The sequence below is a fragment of the Dasypus novemcinctus genome, chromosome 8 (genome assembly GCF_030445035.2).
Source record: "Dasypus novemcinctus isolate mDasNov1 chromosome 8, mDasNov1.1.hap2, whole genome shotgun sequence".
In the NCBI taxonomy this organism is placed as follows: Eukaryota; Metazoa; Chordata; class Mammalia; order Cingulata; family Dasypodidae; genus Dasypus; species Dasypus novemcinctus.
The window spans coordinates 36,671,826-36,687,801 of NC_080680.1; the positions used below are offsets into that span (position 1 = coordinate 36,671,826).

The 15,976-nt window shown below is 36.7% G+C and overlaps 1 protein-coding gene across 1 annotated transcript in view; it reads right to left on the bottom strand.

The window, feature by feature from the left end:
- TMC1 (transmembrane channel like 1) overlaps positions 1-15,976 on the bottom strand; it is a 133,640-nt gene that overhangs the window by 115,888 nt on the left and 1,776 nt on the right. The window contains exons 2-4 of the mRNA XM_071216678.1: positions 14,867-14,914; positions 12,189-12,360; positions 5,445-5,573 (exon numbers count right to left, since the gene is read on the bottom strand). Of these exons, the coding sequence (XP_071072779.1) occupies positions 5,445-5,573; positions 12,189-12,313 (254 nt within the window). The 5' untranslated portion in view covers positions 12,314-12,360; positions 14,867-14,914. The remainder of the gene's footprint in view (positions 1-5,444; positions 5,574-12,188; positions 12,361-14,866; positions 14,915-15,976) is intronic.

Genomic DNA, 15,976 nt, shown 5'->3' on the forward strand with positions numbered 1-15,976 from the left:
GCCAGTTTAAGGCTTCAGCATCAAACTCCACCATCAAAACTCCAACACTGAGAACCTCAACTCTGTCCTTTGTCACCTTTTATCTGTGAGTCCCCACCCACGAAGAGGCAGGGACTCAATGCCCTAATGACGTGGCCCAATCAAAGCCCCAAACATAATTCAATCACACCCAGGTACAGACCAGATCACAAACTTAGTCTAATATCTATTTTTTGAATTCATAACCATATCAAACTGCTACAGCTGCCAACAATCCTTGTCTCCTCTGCCACATGGTGAGGCACATGGTGGTATCAGCTAGTTTCTTCCTTCTCTTCTGGGTTTCATTGCTTTCAGCTTCTTGCTTCTGTGGCTTTCCTTCACTCTCTCTGTTCATTCCATTTATAAAGGACTCCAGCAATAGGATTAAGAGCCTTTCTTCGTGGGGTGTTCACGCCTTAGTTAAAGTAGTCTCATCAAAAGATCCTGCTTACAATGGCTTTATACCCATAGGAATGGATTCGATATAAGAACATGTTTTTCTGGGGTACATACAGTTTCATACCACCACACTCCATCATCTGGACCCCAAAAAGATGTGTTCTTTTTATATGCACAATACATTCATTCCATCACAATAGCCTATAAGCCTTAAGACATTTCAGTAACAATGCTTAGTACAAAGTCTCATCAAAATTAATTATTGGTGGGAAGCAGATTTGGCTCAACTGATAGAGCATCCACATGCTCTATCAGCATGTGGACCATCCACATGGGAGGTCCAAGGTTCAAACGCAGGGCCTCCTGACCCATGTGGTGAGCTGGCCCACATGCAGTGCTGATGTGCACAAGCAGTGTTGTGCCACACAGGGGTGTCCCCAGAGTAGGGGATCCCCACATGCAAGTAGTGTGCCCTGCAAGGAGAGCTGCCCCACACACAAAAAAATGCAGCCTGCCTAGATTCCCACTGAGAAGAATGCAAGTGGACACAGATGAACACACAGCAAATGGATACAGAGAGCAGACAATGGGGGGGGGGGGGGAGGGGAGGAGAGGAGGAGAGAGAAATAAATAAAAAATAAGTCTTAAAAAAAATCAAGTATTGGTGTGGACTATCCTGGAGCACAATTTCTTCTGTCTGTGGACCTATGAAACCTAAAGAATAAGTTATCTACTTCCAATACACAATGGAGGGACATGCATAGGATAAACATTTCCATTCCCATAGGGAGAAACTGGGAGGCAATTTCATGGGTCCCAAAGAATTCCAAAACCCTGCATACCTCACTAGATTTCAAGGTCTGTGAATCATCTATGGAATGAAGTTTTATCTTCTGGGCCTTATGGAGTGACAGCTCCACCCTTTCCAAGTGCTTGTGCAGTGGCTTTGCTCTCCCATAATACTGGGGTAAAGTCTCCACCCTACGGAAGTAAAGTCTCTACCCTTTCCTAGCATTAGGGAGACAGCCAGACTCTCCATAATCCCTGGAGCTTAGACTCAACCCTCTCAGAACAATGGGGTGGTGGCTAGACTCTCTACAGTCCTTGAGGCATCTGAGAAAACTTGAGTGGTAGCACTCTTCCTAAACAATGGGGTAGAAGGTCCACCCTCTCCAAGCTCCAGACTCACCTTTTCACACACACAGGTGGGTCCACTCTCTTGGCCCAAGAAGATGTCTTTGATCCAGATCTCAGCTTCCATGGTTCTGCCCTTGAAGTGATTTTTTCCTCAATCTGTCTGTTTTCCATTCCCTTTAGTCCAGGCTAGCAGCGGTTCCATTCATATGGATCTTGCAAGGAAGTTGATGGTTTTGCACATAGCACACAGGGACTCAAACCATCAGGCAGTAGGACTTTACACAAATCCTTCCTGGATAAATGCATCTCGAATCCTGACTCACACTGAAATGGCTGACTGCTTCCATTTCAGTTAAATCTTTCCATGGAGAACTATCCTCTAGGGACTTGCTTTCTTGAAGTTCAGAACCTTCCAAACCGTAGATTTCTGGTGTATTTGTGCTCAGGAGTTCTGTTCTCAACTTATCCCTTTCTTCTCACATTTTGCTATAAGCTACAAGGAGAAACCAGGCTGTACTTTCCATATTTAGCTTGGAAATCTCCTCAGCTAAATATCCAAGCTCATCACTCTCAAATTCTGTCTTCCATCTGACATCATAACTCAATTTTGCCAAGTTCTCTGCCACTTTAAAACAAGAATCACCTTTCCTCCAGTTTCCAATAACATATTTGTCATTTTCTTCTAAGGCCTCATCAGAAGTACCTTTAGCATGCATGTTTCTAGAAACAGTCTTTTCAAAGCTGCCTAGGCCTTTCCTCTCAAGTACCTCACAATTCTTCCAGCCTCTACTCATTACCCAATTCCACATTTTTGGTATTTGCAATAACAGCACCTCACTCTCTTGGTACCAAAATCTGGTTTAATTTATTAGGCTGCCCCAAGCAAATACCATGAAATGGTTTGGCTTATACCATGGAAATTTATTAGCTTACAGTATTGAGGCCATGGAAATGTCCAAATCAAGGTGGTGCTTTCTTCCTGAAAACTGGCTGCTGACAATCCTTGACTCCTCTGCCACATTACAAGGCACATGGTGGCATCTGCTGGTCCCTCCCTTCTCTTTTGGATTTTGTCACTTTCAGCTTCTTGCTTCCATGGCGCGCTCTCTCTCTCTCTCTCTCGCTCTCGCTCTGTGTGTGTGTGTGTACTCTTGCTCAGTGTGTGTGTGTATGTGTATGTATTCATTCCATATATAAAGGGCTCCATTAATAGGATTAAGATACATCCTGAATGAAGTGAATCATACCTTAAATGAAGTAGCCTCATCAAAAGGTCTTACTTAAAATGGTTTATATCCATAGGAATGTATTAGATTTGGCATGTTTTTCTGGGGTACATAACAGCTTCAAACTACCACAGCTACCCTGAGGGTATTTTTTAGAAGAGCTAAGAGGAATTTGGCCCTGAGAATTCTGCCAAATTGTCAGGACTCGCTATTTCCTCTTGGAGCCTAAAAACCTGGTTATTTACCTAATGCTACAATAGTGGCACCAACCCCCAAGACTCCTGATATCTGCCTGTACCTACTTCTGCTCCAGCCTCGCCCTGCCAGATGCCTTTTCTATCTCTCCTGTAACACTGCAGGGAAACAGGCAACATTTAGTATATCATGAGATGAAATAGTAATTACAACCTGCGTTTACCAACCATTTACTGTGCTTTGGCACCATGCTAAGTGCATTGCATGAATCATCTCACTTTAGACTTCCAATAACCCTATAAGCAAGTATGATTTCATAAAGAACCTGAGGTCAGTGCAACAAGACAATTCATTCAAAATGGCATAGCTATTAGATGGTAGCTATGAGATTCAAACTCAAGTCTAAAGCTCATGGTCTCTCCACTATCCCACCCAGGAGATGCAGGCAAGGCAGAGAGATGGGTATTTCTACACATCCATGAAGGTGATGGGGATCATTCCTTGGTCTCCTTGTTCAATTTAATCCCATGCCTTGAAAGTGTACAAACCCTTGCTCTGTAACATAGCTTTTTTTCTAATTTAGAACTTTCTGTACAGTTATGTGTGATTCCTAGGTTTAGGGATTTCATAAACCAGTAACATATGTTAAAATACATTTTGGGGGCCAACATAGAGTTGCTAAACTTTTATTTTGCCCAGTAAGAATATTTGTAAAATCTACCACATGGCATCATCATCACTTTATTAAGTGAAGATTATTTTAACATGTTTACAGACACGTACACACATATACACACCTATACACAAACACACAAACTCACATACAACATTAGAAAACTAGAAAGGGCATAATCTTGGAATGAAACATCACCCTTTCCCAAAAAGAGGATTTAGTATCCTTAAACTAACATGTATACAAATAAACAATATATATTCAACCACCTTCATTTTGCTACTTTATCATAGAAGAGTAAACATTCAATAACAGGCTGCCACTGTTCCTCAACTTGGCTTGATAGGACCAGTGTTTTCATGTGCCCCTGCCTGTCCATTTGTTTGCTAAAATCGTTTGGATGACTAGGATTAGAAAACACTATCACTAGTACCTGTATTAGTACAGAGTGATGTACCCATGAAGTATTTTCACAGTATTGTTCTGCCACAGCACCTCTCTGAGAACATACAGTGAACAAAAGTGGATGTAAGCTGAATTTCTGGTTCCATGGAGCTAATCATTTGTGTGTGCTCACATGCATGCATGTGTGTGTGTGTGCACATGCATGCACAGGGAGTTGCCAGCCTACAGTTGTATGACATTTCAAAAGTTTTCTGGGAAGACATTCGTTTGGAACTTGGAAAACCTTTCTCTGCAAAACAAACATTTGTTTATGGCTAGGTTCCCAGGTCATAAGGTAGATCTAGAATATCTTCCTTTATTTTGGGTATGAGGCACCTGAGGCTCCAGAAGGTTAAGCAAACTCCTCCAACAGCACACAAATTCTTGCAGAGCCAAAAGACCAGAAGTGAATTATCCTGATAGCTACTAAAGTTCTTTTCATTGTGAAACAGTAATGCTATACTATAATTTTAATAGCATTATTAGCTAAATTGGCTTGGGGCAGAATGGCTTTGGGAACTCACCATCATTTATAAAATTGGTTCTATGGAAAAATGCAGTTTGGGGCACAATTTAGGGAAACAATCATGACTGTTGTCATAGGCACATCCCATTTTTCATTTCCCTCCTACAACAACCATGAATGTGAAATATAGTGTGATCCTAGAGAAAAAGCTGCTCCATCCCTCAGAAAGGGAAAGTCAATTGACTTTGCATATAGTGCATTTCTGAATGCATTAGCACCTACATCAACACTCAAAGGAAGATTGACATTGGGCCACTGACAAGTTACCAGGGAATGGGTATTAGCATAATCCTTAATTGGAATTGCTCTGTTGGCTTATCATCCTCACTGAGCTTGAATGAGAGCTGTCACATGAAAAATATCATTTGGGGCTACTCCCCTGCAGAGAAACAAGAATGTTCAATGCACACAAACTTGTAAAAATCAAATATATTATCTCTTCAGAGAGTCAGTAATGAATATATTAAACTAAGGAAATTCTTAGGTCAAGAAACAAATGATGAAAGGGGACCAGAGAGGTGATAAGACCCTAAACAATGAATTTGCTTATAGCTGTTTCTAATTTATAATCTTTAGCCCAATCTCTCCAGTGAAATGATAGAGCATATCTATAATATTAAACATGTATGTTGAGCATCATATATAATGAGTATTACCTATAAGCTACATTATATGAAGTATTATAATATATATCATAATTATAATTGATATATAATTAACTAAATTCTTATAACATTAATATGTAATATAATATATGTAATACTAAAGAAGTTTTAGATCAGTATCAGGGAAAGTATTTCTACTTATGAAAGTGTCATCATACTTGAGAACTTCAATTTTCTTCTCCATTTTCCAAGGTTTGCATTTGACATTAGCGATCATTTGTCTTTGCTCATCTAACTCTGCCTTTAATCTCTCCAATTCCTCTTCATCAATTTCTTCTTCTTCTTCCCTTTAAAAGAAAATAAATAAAGATAGACAGAACACTTAATAAAGTTAAGTTTTGCTTGGCTTCCAAACTTAGGGCTGACTAACATCAGATACCCAGATCAACTTTCTTTACTTGGCTGTATAGAGTCAATGATCTGTAAGCATTAGAGCTCATATCTGAACATTGCTTCAGGATTACTGCAACTTTAAATAATAGTATTTATATTCTGATATTCTGGGTTCAAGTTGTTCTTTTATGCTCACAGCCTCAGATATCAGAACAAGAAAATTTATGGAAAGGATAGATACAGAGCTAATCAATGTATTTTCATTTTCTTTGCTGCCTTGTCTATCTTTCCCAACCAAATTCCACTTTTCATTTGTGAACCTTATTTTTCAATAAAGATAATAAATTAGAGGTGAAAATGTCTTTGAAGTACACTTTAAAAATTGAAGTCAACTCTCTCTCAAGAGAAAGAGAAAAACTGAAATAGGAAAAAATAAAAATCTATTTATTGAAGGTAACCTAGTTTGTTAAAATCAAAATTTCAATTGATAAAATGCAAATTGAAGTGAATCTGGTGGATGTGAATCCTTTAAAGCAACCCCAAAAAGAATTTATTTCTTACTGAGAAAATGAGATAAATCTTTTCTCTTCAGTGCTGCTAGTATTACAAATAGACTCCAGAATTTGAAGCAAACAAAAACTAACATGGGGGGGGGAGCAGATGTAGCTCAATGGTTGAGCCCCTGCCTCCCAAATGTGAGGTCCTGGGTTCAATACTCAGTACCTCCTAAAAAACGACAACAGAAAAAACCTAACATGAGCAGCATGATTTCAAATCAAGGAATACAATAACATATTGTATCAATAAATTGTTTCAGTAATTGATTGTCTCCACCACTAGACTGCTTCTCAGCTCTATACTCACCCTTCTCTAAATAGCATTGCGATACTGGGACTGGGACTCTGTAAATCTTATTTCTGCTTTATCAGCTGGTTCTAAATCAGATTTCTCCAAAAGGGGATACTGAAAAGGGCCTTGCTCTTTGCTTTGGCTTCCTATCTGCTTCCTGGAGTGACTCTTCCTCCCCAGCAGCATTTCTTCGTCACAGGAGCAGGGGTGCCCTCTCATAGGTGCAGGTGAATCTATCTGCAAATTTTCAACACTAGCCTGGTCAGCCGAATTACATCCCAGTAGACATCAGCATCAGCTGAGCAGAAGGCTTCCCCGCCACCACCACTCAGAGGTCTGTTTTCAGCTTCATGGGTGTCTCCTCTGAACTAATAAGTTTTAACAATTACAACCTCTTTTCATGGTTCATCCTGCCCTTGAGATGGTAGCTGCTTCCTGTGGTTGCTGTCACCATGAGAACTTAGTATTCTCTTTTTGCCATTTCAGTAACCTACTTAACATTTATACCTATTAATCAATTCTCTTGTTAAATTACCTCTGTTCAAAAAACTGTTGCAATTTCTGTCCTAGCTAGATGAAGACTGTTATAGAAACTGTAATCTGGGAAGCAGATGTGACTCAAACAGTTGGGTACTCGCCTACTACATGAGAGGTCCCGGTATGGTTCCTGGTGCCTCCTGAAGAGGACAAGAAAGACGGTGAGCTGACTCAATGGGCTGGCGAGGTAAGCGGACACAACAAGATGATGCAAAGAAGACACACAAAGAGGAAACACAATGAGAGACACAAGAAGCAGGGAGTGGAGGTGGCTGTAACGATTGGGTGCCTCCCTCTCACATGGGAGGTCCGGGGTTCGGTTTCCAGGGCCTCCTAAAAAGAAGATGAGCAGACACAAAGAACACATGATGAACAGACACAGAGAGCAGACAGTGACTGTAAAAAACGAGGGTGAAGGGAAGAAATAAATTAATTAAATAAATCTTAAAAAAAAAAAAAGAAATTGTAATCTCATTCATTGTATTCAGACACAGATTTTCCTGTTCAGTAAATGCATGACTAGAAACAGTAGGGGATATATTAATAGAAAAAATTATTATAATTTTTTTAAACTTCCAGTTGAGGAACAGGTGGACATCCCTAGTTTTACAGTCCTTCCTACAAAATCACTTTGCAATCTCTTTTCTTTCCCACCAATCTATAGTTGTTAATCATGTCATTATTACTGAAACAACAATCCACATTTACTCTACAACAATATTTCCTATTGACGGTTTGGTTTTTTGGCCAATTCAGATATTTTGCTTAGAAGTGTAAGACTGACTCAAGAGAACTATAAAAATATACTCTACTAAGATACAACTCTGTTCCCCCCCCCCCATTTTAATTGCTTGTTGTTTATTATATAAAATCCTATGGTGCTGCACAAACATGACTGAAATTGTCTTCGTGTAGACCTAAATCTAAATTATATAGATAATTATCTGCCAAAATCTTTTTAGAAATTAATAAAAAGAAAATAGATGCCAAGAAAGATCAAATATGGAGTCCATTAGAAAAAAAAGAAACTTCAAGATTAATAATTCATTTTCTTGATATTTTAAGCCTATAACTTAAACACCATTCCAAAATAATTCATGACATTTACATGTAAATACCTTAAAGCTTTCCAGTACTGAAATTCTATTAAGACTTACATATAAAACAGCACCTCATGTGAACCAGCATCATCAAAGAATGAAAAGAAAGATCTATTCAATAAGTGGATTTACTGTGTAACTAAAGCTTATTTCTTTACATGCCAATTTTTAAACACCACTTAATGGAAACTTTTCTAAGACTAATTACATACTTTTCTGCCATCTTAAACCCAGCACTTTATATGTTAGTATATCCCAATTATATGATTCCTTCAAAAGTTAAATTAAATGTCTTCAGTAATCTCTTTTCTGATAATTCCTACAAAAAGTGTTTTCTGGGAGAGTTCAAACAAATATATGCATGCCGTCTCGTTCCATAATAATCTCTGTATAAGTCGTCGCTCTCTTACTAATTATGAACTGGAGGATGCAGGCAATTGCATTTTCATAATCAAGTCTCTCAAAGAAATTAGTAAATTATCTTCCACAGAAGTGGTGCTAGATACAAATTTATTGAATAAATGTATATGTACAGAACCTTTTTGGATGGCTTAGGGTTATCATGATGCACCCGGTGTTCACAGTACACTAAAATATAACAATGCCCTCCAAGATTATCACAGTATGGAAAGGCATTTACCCCTACATGAAATGATTCCAGACTGGTATATTTCTTAAGATGTTGTTAAAAGCTGGTTGTTCCAACAGGATCATGTTGTGTAGTACTAAAAAAAGCCCAGTATAGTTTAAATATTAAGGCATTGTTCTATACCTTATAATGTTAGAAAAATTCAACATAACTCCTGCTCATATGTCAAGAGGCATGCAGAGCTACAGATTGACATTAACCAGATTTAGCATCACCCAAAATGTATAATTATGCACTTCCTCACTCATCTTTACTCACATCCATCATCTATATCTTCTTATCCATCACTATTTGTACCTTCACGTCCTCACCACTTCCCATTTTTATCACCCCAAGGTTACCTGGTCCCAAGTACCATGCATATTTTAAGATTAACTGAAATAGCAAAAACTAATTTTTCTGGACCCTTCTTGGAAATGTCACCCTAATGATTAACTTCCTTTGTTTCAACCAATATAAAGCATTGAGATAAATCCTTAACAGAGAGGCTGATTGGAAACTGTACATCTCTGGTCTCCCGCCCATGAATCAACCCTCTTTTCCTTCCTTCCCTAATTCGATGTGTTTGTCTGTTCTGACATGCCAAGTGAACAAACCCAGCCAAAGTCCACTCTAGCCCCTCTTCAGTTGTAATACAGAGTATGGCTGTTGAGAAATAAGTGACCTTCAAATATGTAGGTAATTAAAATATTACAGTCATCATCCTTAACATGGAATCTGCTTTCTAGGAACCACTCTAAGAAAGGACTCACCATACCAAGAAGCCATAGCATAAGCACACTCCATCTTCTAAAAGTCAGGGCTTATCTCTGTATGGTGGCTTGGAGCTTTGTATCCCAGAAAAACATGTCTTTAAATTTAATCTATTACTGTGGGTGTGAATCTATTTGTAAATATGACCTTTTGACAGGGTTACTTCAATTAAGGTGTGCAAAATGAATCAGGATGTATCTTAATCCTGTTACAGGAGGCCTTATAGAGAAAGCTGCATAGGAGAAAGAAACAGGGAGCAGCCAGATGCTGGAAGTCAGTGAAACCTGGAAGAGAAAGAAGCCAGGAGAGGCTGACACTTGCATTGTCATGTGACCAAGGATCACCAATAGAATGCCACAGTCTTCTGGGCAAAAGGATCACCTTGTTGATGCCATGAGTTTGGACTTCTCCCTAGCCTCAAAACTGCAAGCCAATAATTTCCCATTGTCTAAATCCACCCATTGTATGGTATTTGTTTTGGCAGTCAGGAAACTAAAATATTCTTCAAGAATGGCTTTCTATCATAAATCTAATTTACCTAAACAAAAGCTATTAGGAAAAAGAAGGCACACTACACTGGATTTCCCACTGCTCTGAACATATTATTTAGTCATTTAAAACTAGGTCAGGAAAAGCTTGAGCTATTTTTAGAAATACTCCAAAATGGCTAACAAGGCAGTATTTTTTTAACCATCTCCAAAGATAGCTAATAGTACAACCTTAGTTTTAGTTGGTTTCAAAAGTCTTGTCAGTGCAAGGGAAATGCCCTGAGGCATTACTTGAAGATTTAAATAAAAGACCCTGAATTAATTAGCCTAAATAAATGTGCCCTGGTTTGCCTACTAATCTTCCTCAAAACACATTTGCTAATACACTCTCTTTAAAAGAAAAAGGAAATGTTTATCTTCAAAATGAACAATAGAAAATGAATTCTAAAGTAGCAAATGGAGCTATCAAACATCACAAAAAATTTATGGTACTATTTAGAATATATGCACAAATTGTGGCAATAATAATATAATTTACAAAATATATGAAGACTAAGTTTTAGCGAAGTTTGACTATGTGGGCAAGAGGAGGCTGAGGGGTGGCTCTAGCTGAGGAGAGACACTGTCAGGTGCGACCTAAGACAGTCTTCCTGAGTCAGGCCACACACCTGAGTCACCTTTTATATCCTGGGGGTGGAGCAAGTCTCCTCAGAGCCTTAAGCAGATCAAGAGAGCAGAGAAATTCTGCCCAACTGTTCATCCATGTAGAAGGAACCTTCTGAGGCAAAAGAGGAAAGGAAAAGCACATTCTGGAACACAGCCCATATTCTGCCTACCTTTATTGGTAATGTTTTCTCAGTGAAATGCCTCTGTCAGAAAACATTAACTTTGCTAACGGGAGATATTACTACATGATAGTAGTAATAACAACACATGGAACTTATAATTTTGTTGTACTTCATTTCTGAAAGGAACAAAGCAAAAAGGTACATGAAAAGAAGATACAAATAGAAAATATCAGAGTCAAAATTTAAAGCAAGCAACTTCTTGATATTGAAAGAAGAGGTACCCAGGAAGGACAACGAGGTGAAGGAGAAAGAAGAGGAGGGAAATTTTAAAAGTTAAATAAACTAAAATATGAAGAAGACAACGTGGTTAGGGTTATTCTTTTATTCTAAAAGGAATCATCATATATTAATGCTAAGGTTCTCTACTTGACAAAATTTTCATACAAAGCTTTATTCGCACTGTATTTAATTGTATTTATTTATAAATAGGAAAATAATAGAGCAACTAAATAAGGAAGTGGGTCATCTTGAGTAGACAACTTAGAAAGTTTCTCATCATTTAAAGTCTGAGGGGTGCTGGAAGAAAGTCCTAGCAGTGTTTTGGAAGAAAGTACTTTAACTGGTGGTGATGCAAGTGGCCCTATGACCCTCCAATGGTGAAGGTCTTCCAATGCTTTTCTCTTAAGTCTTTTCCAGGGGCTCTATGTTTTCTCTCATTGCATGTGTTTTACACATGCACTTCCCTACCTGCCTGCCATCTGCACATTTCCAGAAAGCAAAGACCAGAAAATTCTTTGTTGCATTTTCCTGAAACAGTATTTAATACATAATTCTACACAAAGCCAATGCTCAATAAAGTGTTGACCTGGTGCAACTAAGAGATGTGAGATTATATTAAGCTTTGAGTCTTTTTATTAGGCTTTAGGTCTCTGCTGCATATTAGTCTTTATTTTTCATTAATCATCCTTTAAAAATATAGAAAACATTCTAATTGTCAGGGTGTATTTGGCCATATTCTGCCAACCCCTGCTCTGTAAAATGAAGTGGTTCTAGCTCATCCTTAAGGGGTTTTCCACTTACCTTAGGTAACAGTGCATGTAATTAATGGGATAATTTAAAAATATTTAAATTAATATAGTATGTTAATGACCTATGATAATTTAGATCTTTCAAAAGGCAATTTACCATAGTCCATCCTTAATGTATATTCATTTTTAATTCTTTTGAGTTATTAAACTATATTTAACTGGAGTAAAATGGAAGCACCATATTAAGCCTGTCTTTCTACAAGTAATTTTAAGTTCCAATTTTAAGGCACAGAAGTGCCTAAGGTGAGTGGTCTTCTTTCAGTGTCAAATGCTCCTGAATGAATAACACTTTCAGTTCTATATCTCCACAAACTTACGCTCCTCTCTTCAACCTCCTCCTCCTCTCCTTTTCCCTTGCCTTCCTTGTTTCTTCATCCTCTGGTTCAGGTTCTGGATCATCCTCATTGATAACGTCTCTGGTCCGCTTCCTCTTTGGCCTCATGCTTTCCCTTCGAGGGAGTTTGTCTTCCTCCTCCTCTTCTTCTTCACCTAAACACAGTGATTAATGATTCAGTGAGCAACAGCAGAAAATGCTTCCTCCCACTACCAAATTTATTCTTTCTTTTTAATTGCTGGTGCCACACACCTGGGAACCAGCAGTTCCCCACAGTACAAAAAAGATGTATCATGTTATATAATAATAAGTTTATCTAGGTGTTCATTTCTTGGGTGGTTCATCTACTCAAAATTATGAATATTTTAAAAATATAATAATTTTTACCATTTCAGTCTTCATTTACTTGGGTTACTTGATAGCCTAGTGTTTATTGTCATTCTGTATCCCTAAGATATCCGTCAAAATCAATGTTCAAGGTTAGAGGTTACCAGTTTCAACACTTAAGGACTGAGGGATTAACCACTATGTATTTACCACTACTTCTATTTTAGAACAAAGGACAGGAATGACAAGTAAATGCTAGGAACTAGAACAATTTTAGAGAAAGCCATTCAGTCCTTAAGAGTCCCCTTAATTCAAATTATCTTCTTCTTGATTCCAAATAGCTTCTTCTTGTTCCTAAATATGTCTTTCTTTTCCCTTAAATGAAATCAATAATAAACAAACTGGTCTGAGCATTCTATTCTTATTAATAGAAATATCTAATTTCTAAATATAAACTTAATGAGAGAGAAAAATGACAGCATTATTTTATGATTTATCAGCTAACAATTAATATCTCATATACCCAAAACTTCTTAGAAAGCTCTTGGGTAAAGATAATTCAGTTTGTAGTTTACAGAGCTTATAACATACATTCCTACTTTGGTTTCTGTTACTTCTTAATTTATGCCTTTTAGAATAAACTATAAACAATCAACTATTCTCAGAGTTACCAATATCCTCTTAAATGGAAGCTACAATAAGGAAAATTTTGTGCTTTGGTGGAAAACTATGAATTATCTCTAGCATACCCTTCTGTGTTACTTCTTTCTAATGCTATGAGAGCTATTTTACAACTCTGTAAGTTATAGCTAACTGACTAGCAATGAAAAAATAACTCTTGTCTAGAGACATGCAAGTGAATTCTGTCCTATGGAGGGACAATCTTTCACCTAAATTCTACTCCAAAAGAAATCAGTTTTGCCTCCATTTGCACAATCACTTCAATATTCTTGATCTATAAATGCGTCTGTTCTTTTTTTTTTCCTTTGAATTGATTTTAACACTCACAGGTGTCCTCGCTAATGAGTTAAATATGTTCTTTTTTACATATGTGAGTCATGCCTATACATTTTATCTTTCAGTACTTCTTATTGAAACTTTTTTACTGATATTTCAGATCTAAGATCTAAATATTATTGCAATTATTAAATTTAGGCTAGAAAAGAGAAGCAGGAGGATAACTTCTGAGTTTTGTAAAACATCCTTTGTTATCAATACCAAGAAAAAGTTTCTATTTGTTAAAGAGTGTGTCAATGTCTTATGTTATTTGAACTACATTCTGGCTTTGAAAAAATTTACATAGTATTTGTTAATCATATCAGTAACTGATTATAGAAAGGATAAGAAATTGAGAAACAATTTCACGCATAAATAACTCAAGCAGCCACTTAGTGCTCTGCATTTTAGTACTTTTGTTTTAAGATTAAACTATTAAACTCTTTCCTATACTACTTGCATAGTTTTACCACGATGAATTGTGTATCATTAAAATTATCTATTACAATTTAGAAACAAAAAGTCTGTAGTGCTTTAGCTAGTTTCCAAATATTCAAATTCTAAAAAACCAATTTTTAAGGTTGTTTACTCAAAGCAAATTTGCTCACAATGCTACTTTTTGGAATGAGCTCAATTAGATATAGGAGTCATGGCACCCAGAAGCTGTGTAACTACAGGCTGTTTTCATTTAAGGGACACCTAATTAATGTAAGCAATTGGCATAGTGAACATTTATTGGCTGCAACATTGTACATCAGATATTAAAGGGATAGTCTTGATATACCCTTTAATTGAACTCTTGAACTCTTTCCTAGATGCTGCTAATCTTTCAGTTTGGGTAAAAGTAAGCTTTTGCTCATACAAGGATCTTTCTCTCATTCCAGTCCAAGAATGGACTGGATCCCTGGAAAGGGGTCATCAACCAGGCTTTTGTACTGAGACTTCACAAAGTAAAAACATAGCAAAAGAATCAGTTCATTCATTTTAATTGAACCACCTGGTCAGTTTTGTTAAAATGGCCAATCTGTAGATTCAGCTTTAGAGAAAAGCTTAATAGAACAAAGGCCTTTCTGGGAAGAGGAGGAGAGAGATAAAAAAGCAAAAATTTTTGGACCATTATCTACTTGATTATGGGCAACTTATGAATTGGGTGAAATGTGCGTGTGCCAATTGAGATTCTATTTGCTGGACTTGATTTTTCTTCTGAAACCATCAAAAATCATTCACACATACACTATATTTATATGTGGTAGCATAAGCCCACAAAATAAGATGAATCCTCTGAATTCACTTCTCTTCCATAGAAAACATATTCTTAGTGGGCCCATCCCCACTTACTTGAACTTCCCTCAGTGTCATCTTCATTTTTTTCTACTTGGATTTGTACTGTTGAAGAAAGAAGAATATAGAAATTATATAAATGCCAGCACAATTGTTAGTAACTGATTTTTTATTTTATTACTTTTACCATGATTTTTTTTGCAGTAAATAAAAACATTTTCAATAAACTTATCAAAATTTTCATTATTTTTTAAAGGTACACTGCTACAGCATCTTATGCAATGTTATACAAAGACTGCTCTTCTTCACTGCCTTCAAGGATTTGCAAGAAATATTAGTTATGAGCCTTTCAGTTCAACTTCAAATTAACTTCACCCTATAAAAATTCTATATTAAAACAGGTAAATTTGGGATTTGTTGGAAAATTTCATTCTTTGAAAAACTGAATTGTTAGTAATGCTATATCCACAAGCTCAGGTTAATTTGTTTGCCCTAGCCATACAAATTCATTAAAAATAGAGACTAATTTATTCCAAAGTTACCCAGTATCAGAGTCTTTTTCAAAATGCTTAAAGTCTGATCTTTCTTAATTCAATTATTTCTATAGGTATTATATTGATACAGCCAAAGTTTCCCAAAATATTGATTTGTAATGATCAACTCATCTTAGCAATGTGGAGGCAGGTGATTTTGGTTTTTGTTTTGCTCTATTTAATAAAACCATATAAAGGTTTTATAAAAATTTTAATGGTTTGGTAATATGAAGAAAATATATCAATTGTCAGAGTCTTTTCCTCGTTAACCTAGTGTCAGTTCATCACAGGTTTAGTTAATCAGCCAGGGACAGAGCTCTCCAACTTGTGGTAAAAATTAGACTAGACTATTTCCTTTAAAAACTTGGTGTAGTTCTGGTTCATAAAATATTATTTTATCATATTTTAATCTAAGGTGGATAGGTTTAAGTTTTGTTGTTTTTTTAAAGTAGAGATGGCAAAGAAGTTTACAGTCAACAGAGAAAACAACCTCCAGTTTTGTTTCTGCTCAAGCACGGTCAAAGGTTATTATTCAGCACATTGAATAGGCAGCGCATGCCCAGAGTTTAAATTCCATTCACAAAGCAGATTATTGAGCATTTTTTTCTTAAAACAGCATCTGCATAAAAAATTT